General features: G+C 34.6%; 1 protein-coding gene across 5 annotated transcripts in view; it reads right to left on the minus strand.

Moving 5' to 3' along the window:
- TET2 (tet methylcytosine dioxygenase 2) overlaps positions 1–17,545 on the minus strand; it is a 134,801-nt gene that overhangs the window by 27,502 nt on the left and 89,754 nt on the right. The window contains exons 4-6 of one of the 5 annotated variants that reach the window (XM_015062617.3): positions 16,206–16,296; positions 14,715–14,808; positions 13,869–14,077 (exon numbers count right to left, since the gene is read on the minus strand). In XM_015062617.3, the coding sequence (XP_014918103.3) occupies positions 13,869–14,077; positions 14,715–14,808; positions 16,206–16,296 (394 nt within the window). The other 4 variants (XR_008296217.1, XR_008296216.1, XM_027061817.2 and 1 more) reach the window with 4 other exon arrangements.

Below are 17,545 nucleotides of genomic sequence, written 5' to 3' on the forward strand. Positions count from 1 at the left end.
TATATATCAAAACTATGCTTTAAAAGTGAATAATAAACTAAGGTATTCCATGACAAATACTAGACTGTTTATTGCTATTAGCCCTACTCTACAAGAAATTTTAAATGGAGTCCTTCAGTCTGACAGGAAAGAACACTAGACAGTAATTGAATCCACATGAAAATACAAAGAACACCAGTAAAAGTAAATACATAGGAAAACAGAAACAACCTTATATACGTATGGTTTTTTAACTCCTTTTTCTATATGATGTAAAGGCAACCATATAAAGCAGTAATTATAAATCTGTGTTAATGTATATACAATGCATAAAATTGTATGACAATAACAGCACAAAGGAAAAGGGGTGATTGGAGCTGTATAGGAACAAAGTTTCGGTATATCAGTGTAATTAAATTGGTATTACTCTAAATTATATTGTTATAAGATGTTAACTAAAATCCCCAAGACAACTACTAAATATGTAACTCCAAAAAATATAATAAAAGTGACAAGGGAGTTAAAATGTTCCACTAGAAATATCCATTAAACACAAAATAAGGCAGTGATGGAAGAAGAGTTAAACAAAAGACATACAGAAACTGATAATAAATTGGCAAACAATAAATCCTACTTCAACAGTAATTACATTTACTGTATATGGTTTAAATAATATAATTAAAAGGCAAAGACTGGAAAAATGGATTGAGAATTTCAACTATCTGCCATCTATGAGACTTGGTTTAAGGGTACAAATAGGCTGAAAATCAATGGATAGAAAAAATCATGTAAACAGTGATTAAAAGAGAACTGGAGTAGCTATACTAATAACAAAGTAGGATTTCAGACAATATTATTACCAGAAACAAGTACATTTTATAATAATAAAAGGGTCAGTTCATAAAGATGTAACAACTATAAACACACATGAACCTAAAAATAGGGTACCAAAATAAATAAAGTAAAAAATGACAGAATGAAAGGGAAAAAGATATATCTACTGTTGAAAGTGGAGTACTGAATAATAACAACTAGACAAAACTGAGGAACAAAAACACTAAGTCAACTAAGTTAACTAGTATCTAGAGAACACTTCACCAAACAGCAGAATACATATTCTTCTCAAATGTGCATGGAACATTCTCTAGGACAGACTATATGGCAGATCATAAAGCAAGGCTACCTAAATTTAAATGGTTAAAATCATGCAAAGTGTATTCTTTATCAATGGAGTGAAATTATGAATGGAGAAGCAGCAAAGGTGGGTAATTAATCAATATGTATGTATGACACACTCCTAAATAATCAGTGAGTTAACTAAAAAAATCATAAGGGAAGTTAGAAAATACCCTGCAATAAATGAAAATAAAAAGTTAAACTTTATGGGATACATCTAAAGCAGAAGTAGAGGGAAATTTATAGCTTTACATACCTGTATTTAAAAAGTTCTGAAATCAATAAACTAATATTCTACCTGAAACATCCAGAAAAAGAGCAAAGTAAACACAATGCAAATGGCATGAAGGAAATACTAAAGACTAGAGTGGAAATTAATGAAATAAAAAAATAGAGACATAAAAATAAAAATGAAATAAAAAATAGAAATAGATAAAATCAAAGAAATCAAAAGTTTTTTGGAAGGATCAACAAAACTGAGAAAACTACACAGACTAAACAAGAAAAGTAAGAGAAAATCCAAACTACAAAATTAGGCATTAAAAACAGGACACTACTACTGACCTTATAAATTATAAGGGAATACTATAAAAATGATAGATCAACAAAGTAGATAACCCAGATGAAATGGACATATTCTTAGACACAAACTACTGAAACTGACTCAGACAGAAAGAATATAAATATAACTACAACCAATATAAAGACTGATTTAATAACAATAATAAACCTGCCAACAAAGATAAGCCCAGAACTACATGACTTTGCTGGTGAATTCCACCAAACACTTAAGGAATTAGCTCCAATCCTTTACAAATTCTTCCAAAAAATAGAAGAGGGAACACTTTTCAATGCATTCTATGAATCCAGTATTAACCTGATACCAAAAACAAAGACATCACAAGACTGTAATATACTAATATCATTCATTAATATAAAGGTAAGAATCCTAACAAAATACAGCAAACATATTTCAACAACATGAAAGATTTATACATTATAGTCATTTGTGATTTATCTCAGGAATGCAATGTTGGGCCAATGTACAAAAAATTAAAGCAATATAACACATGATCATCTTAGTAGATGCAGAAAAAGTCCCATATCTTTTCATAATAAAAATAACTAGAATAGAAAAAAAAATCCTCTACCTGATAAAGAGCTTCCACAAAACCTACAGCTAGCATAATACTTAATGGTGAAAAATTGAAAGTTTTTCCCCTAAAATCAGGAACAAGACAAAAATGTTTGCTCTTGTCAATTCCATTCAATATCTACTGCAGGTTCTAGCCAGGAAAATTTAGGCAAGAAAAAGAAATAAAGGTACTTAGATTGGAAAGGAAGAAATTAAACTACTTGTATGTGTAGATGAAATAATCTTGTATGTAGTAAATCCTAAGGAATCTATCAAAAAAGTTAGCACTAATAAATTAGTTTCGTAAGTCTGCAGAATACAAGATGAATACATAAAAACTTAATTGTTGCACGAAGACTTAATGAAAATGAAGAGCTAAATGAAAAAGAGATAAGCAATATGCCTGATAAAAAAAATCAAAATAATGGTCATAGATATTGGACTTGAAAGAAAGGTGAATAAACTCAGTCAGAACCTCAACAAAGAGAAAGAATGTATAAAAGTAACCAGTGTTAGCTGAAGTATTCAGTATCTGAAATGAAAATGTCCTGGAGGGAATCCACAGCAGGTCAGAGGATGCAGAAGAATGGATCAGTTATCTGGAATATAGGAGATGGAAAGCAACTAAGCTGAACAGCAAAAAGGAAAAATAATTTAAAAAATGAGAATAGCCTGAGACTCTGCAACATCATCAAGCAAAATAACATTCACATTATAGGGATCCCAGAAGGATATGAGGGAGAGAAGGGGGCAGAAGACATATTTGAAAAAAATAAGAGCTGTAAACTTCCCTAATTTAGGGAAGGAAACAATTGTATCTACAAAAATTAGTCAAAGGACAAATAAAAATATGTAAAACATAACACTGTATACACAAAATATGGAAGGAGCACAAAATTTTCATGCTTTTATGTGTTCAAATTTAAGTGCAATTAACTCAATACACACAGCTATAGACACAAGATGTTCTATATGAACCCAATGGTAACCACAAATGAAAAACTTATAATAGGTACACAAAATAAAGTAAAAGGAATCCAAGCATAACATCAAAGCAAGTCATCAAACCACAAGAAAACCAGAGCAGAAAAAAGGAATAGAGACCTACAAGAAATACCAGAAACCATTAACAAAATAGCATTAAATACATACCTATCAACAATTACTTGGAATGTAAATGAACTAAATGCTCCACTCAAAAGATATGAGATGACTGGCTGAAAAACAAGACCCATCCATATACCGTCTACAAGAAAAGAACTTAAACCTAAACACTCACATAAACTGTAAGTGAAAGGATGGAAAAAGATACTCCATGCAAACAGGAAAGAAAAAAAAAATGCAGTAGCAATATTTATATTAGATAAAATAGATTTTAAAACGAAGACAGTAGTAAGAGACCAGGGACAACATAATGTTAAAGGCATCAATCCAATAAGAGGATGTAACAGTTATAAATATCTATGCACCCAACATAAGAGCACCAAAATATGAAAAGCAAATATTAAACAGACATAAAGGGAGAAACGGACAGTAATACAACACTAGTAATACCCCACTTACATAAATGGATAGATCATCCAGACAGAATATCAACAAGGAAACATGGCTTTGAATGACACATTAGATCAGGTGAACCTAACAGATATATACAGAACACTCCATCTAAAAACAACAGAATAAACATTTTTTTTCAAGTGCACATGGAACATTTTCCAGGATAAATCACATTAGGCCAGAAAACAAATATAAATTAAGATGATTAAAATCATATTAAGCATCTTTTGACAACAATGATATGAAACAGGAAATCAATTGCAAGAAAAAAACTGGAAAAAAAAACACAAACCTCACAAACATGTGGAAGCTAAACAACATGCTACTAAAGAACTAATGCGTTAACAAGAAACTCAAAGAGGAAATAAAAAAAATACGTGGAGATAAATGAAAACTAAAACACAACAGTCCAACATCTTTGGGACACAGACAAACCAGTTCATAGAGTGAAGTTTATAATATTACAAGCCTACCTCAGGAAATAAAAATTTCAAACAATCTAACCTTACACCTAAAGGAATTAGAAAAAGAAAAAATCCCAAAGCTAGTAGAAGGAAGAAATAATGAAGATTAGAGCTGAAATGAATGAAATAGAGACTAAAAAATAACAATAAGATCAATGAAACAACTGATTCTTTGAAAAGATAAACAACATTGACAAATCATTAGCTAGACTCATCAACAAAAGGAGGACTCAAAAACAGAAATGAAGGAGGAGAAATAACTGACATCACAGAAATACAAAAAATTATAAGAGAGTATTATAAAAATTATATGCTAATGAATTAGAAAACCTAGAAGAAATGGATAAATTCCTAGTAACATATAATCTTCCACAACCAACTCAGGAAGAAATGGAAAATATGAACAAATCAATGACTAGTGACAAACTGCATCAGTAATAAAACTCCCAAAAAAATCTAGGACCAGGTGGCTTCATAGATGAATTCCAGCAAACATTTAAAGAGGAGTTAATACTTATTCTTCTCAAACTATTCCAAAAAATAAGAGGCAGGAAAGCTTCCAAATTCATTCCATGAGGCCTGCATTATCCTAATATTAAAAACAAAGACACCATAATAAAAGAAAACCTAATGAACACAGATGTAAAACTTCTCAACAAAATATTAGCAAACCGAATTTAACAATATATTAAAAGGTTTATTCAGCATGATCAAGGGGGATTTATTCCAGGGATGTAAGGGTGGTTCAATATTCACAAATCAATCAATGTGATACATCACATTAACAAGAAGGATAAAAACCATATGATCTCTCAATACATGCTGAAAAAGAATTTGACAAATACAACATCTATTCAAGATAAAAACTCAAGTGAGTTTAATGGGAATACACCTCAACATAATAAAGGCCATATATAACAAATCCACAGCTAACATTATACTCAATGGGGGAAAACTGAGAGTTTTCCCTCTCAGATCAGGAACAAGACAAAGAAGTCCACTCTCACCTCTTTTATTCAACATAGTACTGGATATCCTAGCTGCAGCAATCAGACAAGGAAAAATAGAAAAAAAAAAAAAACCCATCCAAATTGTAAGGAAGAAGTGAAATGATCACTTTTTCAGGTAACATGATACTATACAGAGAAAACCCAAAAGAATCTACCAAAAAACAAACAAATAATAAGGTTATAGGATATAAAATTAATATATAGAAATGTGTTGTGTTTGTATACATTAATAACAAAGTAGCAGAAAGAGAAATTAAGAAAAATGGTCCCATTTACAATTGTCCCAACAAGAATAAAACACCTAGGAATATATTTAACCAAAGAGGTGAAAGACTTATACTTTGAAAATTATAAGACATTAATGAAAAAATTGACAATACAAAGAAATGGAAAGATACACCATGCTCATGAATTGGAAGAATTAATATTGTTAAAATGTCCATACTTCCCCAAACAATGTATAGATTCCAAGCAATCCCTACAAAAATGCCAATAGAATTTTTCACATAAGTAGAACATATAATCCTAAAATTTTTATAGAACCACAATAGACCTCAAATAGCCAGAGCAACCTTGACAAGAAAGCTGGAGGTATCATAATCCCAGACTTCAAGATACGCTACAGAGCTATAGTAATCAAAACAATATGGTAATGGCACAAAAAATAGCCACAGAGATCAATGGAACAAGACAGAGAACCCAGAAATAAAACCAACCGTACACAGTCAATTAATCTATAAAAAGGAGGCAAGAATATACAGTGGGAGAAGACAGCCTTTTCAATAAATGGTATAGGGAAAAATGGACATCAACAGGCAAAAGAATGAACTGGATGGCTTTCTTACAGTATACACAAAAATAATCTCAAAATGGATGAGGACCTACATGTGAAACCTGAAAACTCCTAGAAGAAAAAGTAAGCAACAATCTATTGGACGTCAGCCTTAGCAACATTTTTCTAGATATGTTTCCTCAGGCAAAGGAAATAAAAGCAAAAATAAACTATTGGGAATACATCAAAGTAAACAGGTTTTGCACAGCAAAGGACACCATCAATAAAACAAAAAGGTTAACCTACTGAATGGGAGAAGATATTTGCAAATGACATATCCAATAAGGGGTTAATATCCAAAATATATAAATAACTTCTATAGCTCAACACCTAAATAAATAAATAAATAAGGTAAAGGACCTAAATAGATATTTTTCCAAAGAAGACATACAGATGGCCAACAGATACCTGAAAGGATGCTCAATATCACCAGGCATCAAGGAATGCAAATCGGAACCACAATGAGATATCACCTCATACCAGTCAGAATGGTTAGCATCAACAAGACAAACAAATGTTGGTGAGGATGTACGCAAGAAAAGAGAGTGCTCCTGCACTGTTGGTGGGAACATAAGTTGGTGCTACCACTATGGAAAACAGTTTGAAGGTTTGTCAAAAAATTAAGGGCACCTGGGTGGCTCAGTTGGTTAAACGTCTGACTTTGGCTCAGGTTATGATCTTGCGGTTCATGAATTGGAGCCCGGCATCGGGCTCTGTGATGACAGCTCAGAGCCTGGAGCCTGCTTCGGATTCTGTGTCTCCCTCTCTCTCTGCCCCTCCCCTAATTGCACTCTCTTTCTCTCTCTCTCTCTCAAAAAAAAAAAAAAAAAAAAAAAAAAAAAGAATAAAACATTAAAAAAAATTTAAATAAAAAAATAAAACTAGAAACACCGTATGACTAGCAATCCAAGAATGAAATCAAAATAACTACATTTAATTACCATCAAAAAGAATACTTAGAGGGGTGCCTGGGTGGCTCAGTCAGTTAAGCATCCGACTTCAGCTCAGGTCATGATCTCGCGGTCTGTGAGTTCGAGCCCCGCGTCAGGCTCTGTGCTGACAGCTCAGAGACTGGAGCCTGTTTCAGATTCTGTGTCTCCTCTCTCTGACCCTCCCCCGTTCATGCTGTCTCTCCCTGCCTCAAAAATAAGTAAATATTTTTAAAAAATTAAAAAAAAAAAGAATACTTAGAAATGTAACAAAAGTATGTAGGACTTATATACTGAAAACTATAAAACATCATTGAAAGAAATTAAATACCTAAGTAAATGTAAAGACATCCCTTTGTTAACCAATTGGAAGGCTTAATACTGTTAAGCTGTCAATACTCCTCATAGTGGTCTACTGATTGAACAGAACCCCTGTCAAATCCCATATGGGGAAATTGAAAAAGTGATCCTAAAATTATCAAGGACATGAAAAGAATCCAGAGTAGCCAAAAAAAAAAAAAAAAAAAAAAAAAAAATCTTGTAAAACAGTTGGAGGACTTAACATAAATACAGAGAGAGTGGTTGCCAGAGGGGAGGTGGTAGGGGGAATGGATAAAACAGGTGAATTCCAATTTCAAAACTTACTACAAATTACAGTCATTAACACTGTATAGTATGCCATAAGGACTGAAATGTAGGTAGATTAATGGAATAGAAGAGTCCCAAAATAACCCAGACATTTTTGCCAATTAATTTTCAACAAGAGTGACAAGACCATTTAATGGAGAAAACAGTCTCCTCAACAAATGGTGCTGATCTATATGCAAAAGAATGGTATTGGACTCTTACATCATAAAATTAACTTAGCAGGGATCAACAAGCTAAATGTAAGAGCTAAAACTATAATACTCTGTAAAGAAAACAGTGGTAAATCCCCAAGACCTTGGATTAGGCAATGGCTTCTTAGATATGACACTAAAAGTACAGGCAATTAAAAAATACATACATTTGATTTTATCAAATTTGAAAAATTCTGTGCTTCAAGGATATTATCAAAAAAGTGAAGAGGCACCCTACAGAATAAAAGAAAATATCTGAAAGCCATATGTTTGCTAGAGTTCTAGTATCTGGAATATATAGAGAACTCTTGCAACTCAAAAGATATGAACTCAACTTAAAAATGAGTGAAGAATCAAGTAGGCATGTTCCAAAGAAGACATACGAATAGCCAGTAGTACATAAAATAATGTCTAACATCATTAGTCATTTGGGAAAAGCAAATCAAAATGACAAGATACACTTCACACCCACTGGGAAGGCTATAATAAAAAAAGACATACAATAACTAGTTTTGATGAGGATGCGAAGACACTGGAACCTCGACATACTGCTGGCAGGAATGAAAAATGGTACAGCTCCTTTGGAAAACAGTTTGGCATTTCCTCAAAGAGTTAAACATAGAGTAACCATATGACTAACAATGTCACTGCAAGAGAACTGAAAACATATGTCCATACAAAAACTTGTACACAGATGTTCACAGAAGCATTATTCATAATAGCCCCAAAGTGGAAACAATACAAATGTCCATTAATTGATGAATGGATAAGGAAAATGTGAGATATGTACACACACACACACACAATGGCATATTACTCATCTACTAAAAGGAATAAAACACTGATTAATGTTATGATATGGATGAACCTTTAAAACATTATGCTAAGTGAAAGAGGCCAGGCAGAAAGGCCAAATATTCTATACCATTAATACAAAATGCCCAGTACAGGCAAATCTATAGAGAAAGAAAGCTGATTAGCAGTTGCCATTTTAGGGGAGAGGAAAATGGGAACTGACTGCCTAATAGGTACAGGGTTTTCTTTTGGGAGTGAAGAAAATGTTGCACAACTTTGTGTATTATTACACAAATGAGTATATTGCTAATATTAGTGTGTTACTAATAGTATATAATATTAGTATATTATTAAACCACTGAGTTTTAAGCTTTAAAATAGTGAATTTTAGGGGCGCCTGGGTGGCTCAGTTAGCTAAGCATCTGACTTCAGCTCAGGTCATGATCTCTTACTTGTGAGTTCGAGCCCTGCATTAGATTCTCTGCTGTCAGCATGGAGCCCATCTCGGTTCCTGTCTCCCTCTCTCTCTGCCCCTCCTCCCCAGCTCGTGCTTTCTCTCTGTCTCAAAAATAAAACATAAAATACAATGGTGACTTTTATGGTATATGAATTATAGCTCAAAAAAATCTCTGCATAACAAGGTAGAGTGACTTCAAGATGATTTCCTACATGAAATGGCTACTAAAAGGCATTTTTATTTCTATATTAGAATATTATTAAAATTAGCATTTGTCAGCTTCATTTTAACATGACTCAGAATTTGGCTCATGGTTACAACATTTGTTTACAACAAATCAGTAAAGCAACTGTAATAAAAATATTCATCTATGTAACAGATTTTTAAAAACATTCTCAACCTTTGAGTTACCATCTGGATTTCTACTGTAAAGGAAATATATAACTTTAAACTAAAAATTAGATCAGATATTCAACCTTATGCAAGTTTACAAACTAGCAAAATAAATTCAAATGTAATACATAAATTTATACTTTGAAAAATAAAAAACTTGTGAATTTGCAAACTCAAACAAAAATAATGGAAACAAGCAACGATCCTCAATCAATACACTACACCATTAGGTGAAAGTTTTCTGGGAAAACTTTAGGATGGACGAATCAAGCTGACAACTCCTGAACTCACTGAACACTCTTAACATCACTAAGAATGGAACAAAGCAGACATTTAACCCTCCTGATGGATATGAAGAATTAAGATTATTTCATTACCACTTACAAAAGCATTTTTGCCAATATATGCATACATATACACATACGTAACTTTTTAAGTCTCTTAATATCAATGCACAAAAGACAGTTGGGATAGAGGGATAAGGTGAATAAAACAAATGTGCAATTACATACCCAGAATGTGGGAAATTTTACAGAGCAAATTATATAGTCTCTTTAACAAAAAAATTCACTAAAGAGAGGGGGAACTATTATAAATAAAAAGAGGCTTATGGAAACTATAATTTGTCTTCCAAACTGGGATACTTTTGAAAGTAATAGAAAGTTTTATTCATAAATATGCAAGACAATAGGCATGAACTGGTGCCACTCAAAAGCCTCAATCAAATACAAGGTATGGGCTTTCTTGTTGGCAATATAGTTTTGCTTTTTATTATTATTAAAAAAAAGTTTTTTTAACGTTTATTTATTTTTGAGACAGAGAGAGACACAGCATGAACGGGGGAGGGGCAGAGAGAGAGGGGGACACAGAATCGGAAGCAGACTCCAGGCTCCGAGCCATCAGCCCAGAGCCGATGCGGGGCTCGAACTCGCGGACCACGAGATCGTGACCTGAGCTGAAGTCGGACGCTTAACCGACTGAGCCACCCAGGCGCCCCTTATTATTATTTTTTGAAAAAGATCCAATTAGGAATCTAAATGTGGTCTGAACATGACATGAAAAGATATTAAAGAATCACTGTCAATTTTGAGATGAATGAAAATGACAGTGTAACTAGGTTTTATAAAAAACATCCTTGTCTGTTAGAGATATACACTGTCTGTTAGAGATGGTATCTGTGTTTTGCTTTAAAACACTGTCGGGGTGGCAGTGGGGGTAGGAAGTGTAGGGGAAATATGTGAAATAGTATTGATAAAATGTTGATAAGTATTGAAGCTATGTAATGGGTCCGCAGGGATTCATTAGACTGCACTCCTCCGTTTACGTATGTTTGAAAATTTTTATAATATAAAGTTAGCTTAAAAAAAAAAAAAACAAAAACAACACAACATTTAACATCACCCAGCATGGCAAAACACATTTCTGGCTTTGACTTTCTTATAATGACACTCCCACAACTCTTAACTTGCCAAAAACATATTGGTTAGGCTTAGTCATAAAATGGAAATCTCAAAGGGAAATCTTTAAAGGAGAAACAGCTGGTTAATCTCAAAGGAAATGTAAAAATCCATTTTTGACTTTCCCACTGAAAGATTACTCTGAGAGTTCTTTTCTGGACTCACAGTGGTTGGTTATGGCCCATGTAGGCATTGGGATTTGTAAGAACTCGGTGACGAGATTCATACAGCCTTGAATATTAAACTGAGTCAGCAGCCCCAATTTGAGATTATCCTCTGTTTTTGGCAAAGTCATAACTCTAACTTCTGCCAAATATAAAATGTATTTTATGGGGTATTAGAAACTTCAAAAGCTGTATCTGAATGAAGTCTCTATTGCCATTGGTGTCTGTTTTAACTGTGTATGTTAAGTACATTGTTTTGTTTTTTGAGAATTATTCTAAACACTCTTAGCCCCAAGCTAAAATTTAGTCTAAATAATTACTCACCCTTATGATGGAATTCCAGACAAAGAGAAGCAAAAGTATGCAGACTGGCCTTTAAAATGTTTTAATCATTGAAACACATATTTCAATAGTTTTGTACTCGCCTCCTATTTAGACCACTTACACTGTAATTTTTCTTAGATCCTGGCCCAATCTTTTACTGTTCATGGATTTTAAATGCAAAATAATACAATTTAGGAAAGTTCTTGACAGAATTTCTTTCTATATGTCAGATTCCATGACAGGCAATGGCATTTATAGAAATTACAGAAAAGCCTTCAGGGGAAAAATACCAGATATATAATAACTGAAAATTAAATCAATTACAAAAAAAAATAAGAAATATAGTTTGCATGAAACTTCAAGAAATTTAAATTAAAACACTGCTATTTTCACAAGAAGTTCCTCAGTAGTTTAGAAGCTCAAGCCATCAAGTCTAAAAGGAAGTCTGCTTTAAAAAACAAGGCAGAGGGGGGGCGCCTGGGTGGCGCAGTCGGTTAAGCGTCCGACTTCAGCCAGGTCACGATCTCGCGGTCCTGAGTTCGAGCCCCGCGTCGGGCTCTGGGCTGATGGCTCAGAGCCTGGAGCCTGCTTCGGATTCTGTGTCTCCCTCTCTCTCTGCCCCTCCCCCGTTCATGCTCTGTCTCTCTGTGTCTCAAAAATAAATAAAAACGTTAAAAAACAAAAAATAAAAAAACAACAAGGCAGATAGTTAATTCCTGAGAAAAGTGCTATCAGGGACATCATCTCAAGGTGCCTTAACTTCATTTTCTTTGATTAAAGGCATTTAAATACATCTTTTAAAGAAGGAGCAAGGGAAATTAGGGTAAACTGAAAAGTATTTTACACATAAAGCTGTCCATCATAGGTTTATGAGTCATGTTATGAACCAGATTTCCACTTTCCAACACATCAATTATAAAAGTGGATTTATGGCAGTGAGGAACACACACACATACGTGAGATTTTTGGATCATAACTACCACGGGAAGCCAAGTCCCCACCTTTGATATGTGAACAGTAACTTTCCTAGACATGTTATTTATAATTGGTTTGCATACCCCCCATGACCCAGAGAGAGAATCCATGTTAGTATTTACTAACCATGTTAGTAAAGCTATAGTAGTCAGAATAATAGTCAGCAAAGGAACAAATGAGGTTACAATGGGATGTTGCAATGAGTGGCATAGTATTTCTATAAATTCAGTAAACTATATTGCAGTTTGGTGAATGCAGAGGAAAGGAGACTAAAGGAAGAAATGCAAAATTAAAAAGAATTTTAGAACTGGGGCACGTGGGTGACTCAGTCGGTTAAGTGTCAGACTCTTGATTTCGGCTCAGGTCATGACCTCAGGGTTGGTTGGAAGATCACCCTGTGTAGGGCTCTGCGCTGAGTGTGGATCCTGCCTGGGATTCTCTCTCTCTCTCTCTCTCTCTCTCTCTCTCTCTCTGACCCTCCCCTGCTAGTGCTTTCTCTCTCTCTCAAAATAAACAAATAAACATTTTTAAAAAGTTATTTTAGAGCCAGCTGTCAGTAAAATTACACTGTAGCATTTCAGTGTAGCACTGTGAATTCTCCCATACTCTTTTTAAAAAAATGTTATATAGGAATAGCAGAGGAAGAATAAAAATGAAGCTTTCTCCAAGTGAAGATTTAAACTTCCTAAACTGGATAAGGTTGACAAACAAAGACATACTAGTCCTTGGATGCACTAAATATATTTAACTGCATACCCCTGGCTCTGTTCCAAATGTTTATATTCCTGGAAAATAATGCATAAATAGCCACTAATTTCTTGATTATTTAGTAGCAGTAAAAATGAAAGCAATTTTTATTGGTGTTGTGAAAATGATAAACTTGATTGAACTGAAGTCTGAATCAGTCTGTTTCTACAGAAATTCTATAAGCCTTATATTTTCACGTTTGCTACATTAAGGTCCTTGACCTGGGAATCCTAAAATTTCTCATCAAACTTACTTTCTGCTTCAGCTACTGCAACACAGGAATGGTGTCAATACTTACTAATGTGGTTGCCAGCCACACAAAGGGCTGTCACATGCACCAAGTGGACACACAGATACTTTCAAATTTACGGCACGACTGAGTTCATGTGGGTACGGACATTCAGACTTGCAGCAAGCTGCTCCTAACTAAATGTCTACGCCGTCTGAAGGTACAAAAGAATTCATGGAATCGCCTCGGATTACCCGTGTTAGCAAATACGACTTCCTACTGCAGGACTGGGAAACAGGCATTTCGATCCCCATTTAGTAAATGTACAAATGCAGGTTCAACTCTCTTCCCACAAACCAATAATTAGGTTTTGCTCTTAGTGGAAAGAGAGGGAGGCATCACTTACTCTTCATTCAGGGCACACCGACGATTGGTGAGAGTGCCATATTTCCTCAGCGTTTCGGTGAGCTCTGAGTAGAGTTTGTCAGCCAGAGACAGTGGGATTCCTTCCCACACCAGGATGAGAATCACAATCACAGCCGCCTCACAGGTGTGGCCAGCTCGCTCCCGCACCAAACATAGTAGCTTCTCCTCGCTGCAGCTTCTGCGAACCACCTGTGTGGGTCACCATTCCACCCCAACACCCCCACCCCAACCAAAACAAAACAAGGGTCACTTGTGGCAGATGAGAGCATTGATTTATGTACGTATATTTTTGCATGTCTGGGTCACAATTAGGGCAATGTTTGCCAGCTCCTGCAACTTGCCTTTTGCTAGCCATCTATACGGTGGCTAGCAATTAGGCGGGATGCAAAACCGTGCAATGTTTAGCAGACTGTGCCCAGTACAGTGGGGGGGCAATGCCCCCTACATTAAAGCTAGAGCTACATGGAAGACATGCTCGTCTTTTTTCACAAAGTTCAAGGCTTTCAAAAATGACAACATAAAGATTAATGGAAGGTATTTAAAGGATTAAGGGTGACTTCTTCCTATCCCAGGAAGAATCATACTTTTTAGCAAATTGAATGGACCTTGTCTTCGCTATTACATTCTTTCAATTAAATACAGTTTGTACCTGACTTAAAAACTAATCTGCCTTTTCTTTAAGAGATGACACAAAATAAATATAAGCAATGTTCATTTCAACCGGCATAAATGACTCTTTGATCTGGGTAACCCAATTCTCAGAGTTAGATTAATGAATCAAAATGCCCACGATTGAAGATCAAAGGCCTCATCAGGTCACACTTACCCATTTAGCAATAGGACATCCCTGAGAACTTTTGCCTTCTTTACCAGTATAGATGACTCTTTCAATCCTAATAGCTTTACCCTTCTGTCCAAACCTTAAAAGAAATCCACAGAAACACACACACATAAAATTAGCAAATGAAGCTGAGGCAACCAAAATACTGAACATTTGAGCATAATTTTATTCTATGACCACATCCTGAGAAATGAATGGTTTATTTTTAAAAAATAGGTCTAAGCCAAGCAAACTGGGTAACAGACTTTAAGCTTTATACTTCTTCAGTATCAAAATATATGGATAATTGTAATGAACTATTTTGAAATTATATGTTGGGTGAAAATAATGGGAAAGCTTATTTTTAGACATAATTTCACAAAGCACAAAACTTTTTTAAGTTTGTTAAGTTCAGTCTTCTAAGACATATTACTATTTGGTTTTTGTCCTTTACTAAATTTAGCTATTTTAAAACTTGGGGAATCACAATAGATTCTAGTTAGAACTGTTCCTCAAAGAATCTCTAACATTTTTAAAAAGATGGTTCACAAATCACTAGCATCCAGCAATTTTGAAAATATAGGATAGTTCTAGAAATAGATTATATTTTTCCTTAGGACCAAGGCACTACTTACTGCTTGCTAGTAACAAAAGGCACTTAGGGTATCTGCCAGGCTACTAGATGATTATTTAGTGAATTTCTACATACTAATTAGCAACGAATAATTTGTAAATTGGGCAAGAATGATACAAAACATGTCCTTGCTGCCCAGAACGTCTCCTAATATATTTTAATGATAACACTGCCTACCTCTTAAAGAAAGGCACCCTAGCACAGTAACAGCTCACTGCTGGGGATACCAATATGAAAGTTTCTCTTTGCATTGATTATCTCACTCATTAGAGTCTTCTACATGCAGGACTAACTGTGTAGATTCAGGTAAATACTTGCATACCTGTGATTAACAGTAAAAAAAAAAAATGCAGCTATAAATAGAATCCTCTCTATTTCTATTCAGCATCTCACACTTACCCTCTGCTCATACTAAGGGATAACGTCCCTAGAGGGAACTACTCGTTTACAGCTCTAGGTGAATTTAACTCAACGGCTCCTTTCTTGTGCCACATTTCCCCGCTGTTTCTTCTGCGACCCTTTATCATCAAGTGGGAAAGCCAGAGTGGGGCCTGTCTTTGCAGCCGGTGCCAGCACCCTTGCGCCTGGCAGGCTGGCTGGCTGGTTCTTGTGCGTGCCTGGGTTTTCTGGCATCCATCTCCAAGTGGGCAGCCTGTGCCAGCTCGCAGACTATTAGTCCTGTCAAATATTGTGACTCTCTGGTGAATAGCACAGTGTGTAGTGCTGGCAACCCTGGAATAGCTAAGCCTACTAATAATTACTCAATTTACAATTGTTTACTGCTTTGTATGTGAAAGCTGAAAAAATTCTGACATATACAAAAGGATAAACGTTAATCTGCCCTGTGCCTTTGCGTTAATTACCTTTCTTCCATGATTTCTCTAATAGCTGCCACATTAGGACCTGCTCCTAGATGGGTATAAAAAGGACCTTCATCTTTTTCAATAATTTGCTCTGTTGAGATAATAGAAGATTATTATTTTAGACCTCAATTATACTAAATATAAAGGCTACATCCACAAAGCTTATCCCCCAACTGCACATTAAGGGCCCTAAATGTGACTGTAAACATTTTTTTCTTTAAAATGAATAAATTGATGGACTAATCTATTAGAAAATGTGCCAAATAATTAAGTATATGTACATGCTGGCTGTTGGATAAAAATATATTAAATTACATTTCAGATACGGAATAAGAAATTATTTATTTTAAACAAAATAAGTGGAACTAAACAAAACAGTGAGGGAATTAGATTATATGTAATACCAACTAAAATTCAGTTTTTTGAATTGAAACAAAATTTTATAGCTAACTAGAAGCCTGCCTGATACTTGGATGTTAAAAGATTGAAAATAAAATTTCCTGTCTTCTCTCACCCCAGGATATTGCTCAGTTTTTACTGTCAAGGCACCTTTTTCTCCTCTTGTTTCCCCTCAACATTTAATAGCTGAGTTTTGAAAATAAGAATATTGAATCCAGACCCATATTTGTATGTACTTGAGAATAATTTGATGAGAGAAAATACTGGAGAGAGGGTCAGGTAAAAGGAAGAGGTTCTTGTAAACTACCAAAGATGGAAAGTAGGAGGAGAGGTTAGGATGATAGAAGAAACTGCAGATGATCAGAACTTACCTAATGTTGTCTATGACTGCACCCCTGAGGCAACCTAATATTAACCACACAAAGGGGCAGTATGGATCCTCCCTCCATTCTTCTATAAAATGTGGGGTGTCCCGTTGTAAGAGGAATAAGAAAAGGCGGGCGGACCATTGGCCACATTAGTTTAACATTTGTTTTTTCAAATGCCTTCTACTGTGTCCAAGTTGAGGAACTGTAATAAAGTCTTCATATATACATATATTTATGCATCTATTGGCAAGATGGTTTCCCTATTCCAATGGACCTATTACATATCCTGAATTTTTTTTAAAAAAGGTGTTTGTTTAAAAAAAAAGAGAAAAGGAAAAAAACATATTTTCTATCAGAAGATAAAACTTTAAAGAGAAAATAGAATCAAAATGAATATAAATCGTACAATATTTCAAGGTTATCAAGGCAGAAAGGGCAACTTCATGAGTATTCAGAACGTCAGCATTACAATTTCCCCCAACTCACCAAGATTGAAGATAATAACTTCCCACTTATGTAGAAATTAATGTTGTGAAACCACTAATACAGTCAACCTTGAATTTTTAATACATA

The sequence above is a fragment of the Acinonyx jubatus genome, chromosome B1 (assembly GCF_027475565.1).
Source record: "Acinonyx jubatus isolate Ajub_Pintada_27869175 chromosome B1, VMU_Ajub_asm_v1.0, whole genome shotgun sequence".
Classification (NCBI taxonomy): domain Eukaryota; kingdom Metazoa; phylum Chordata; class Mammalia; order Carnivora; family Felidae; genus Acinonyx; species Acinonyx jubatus.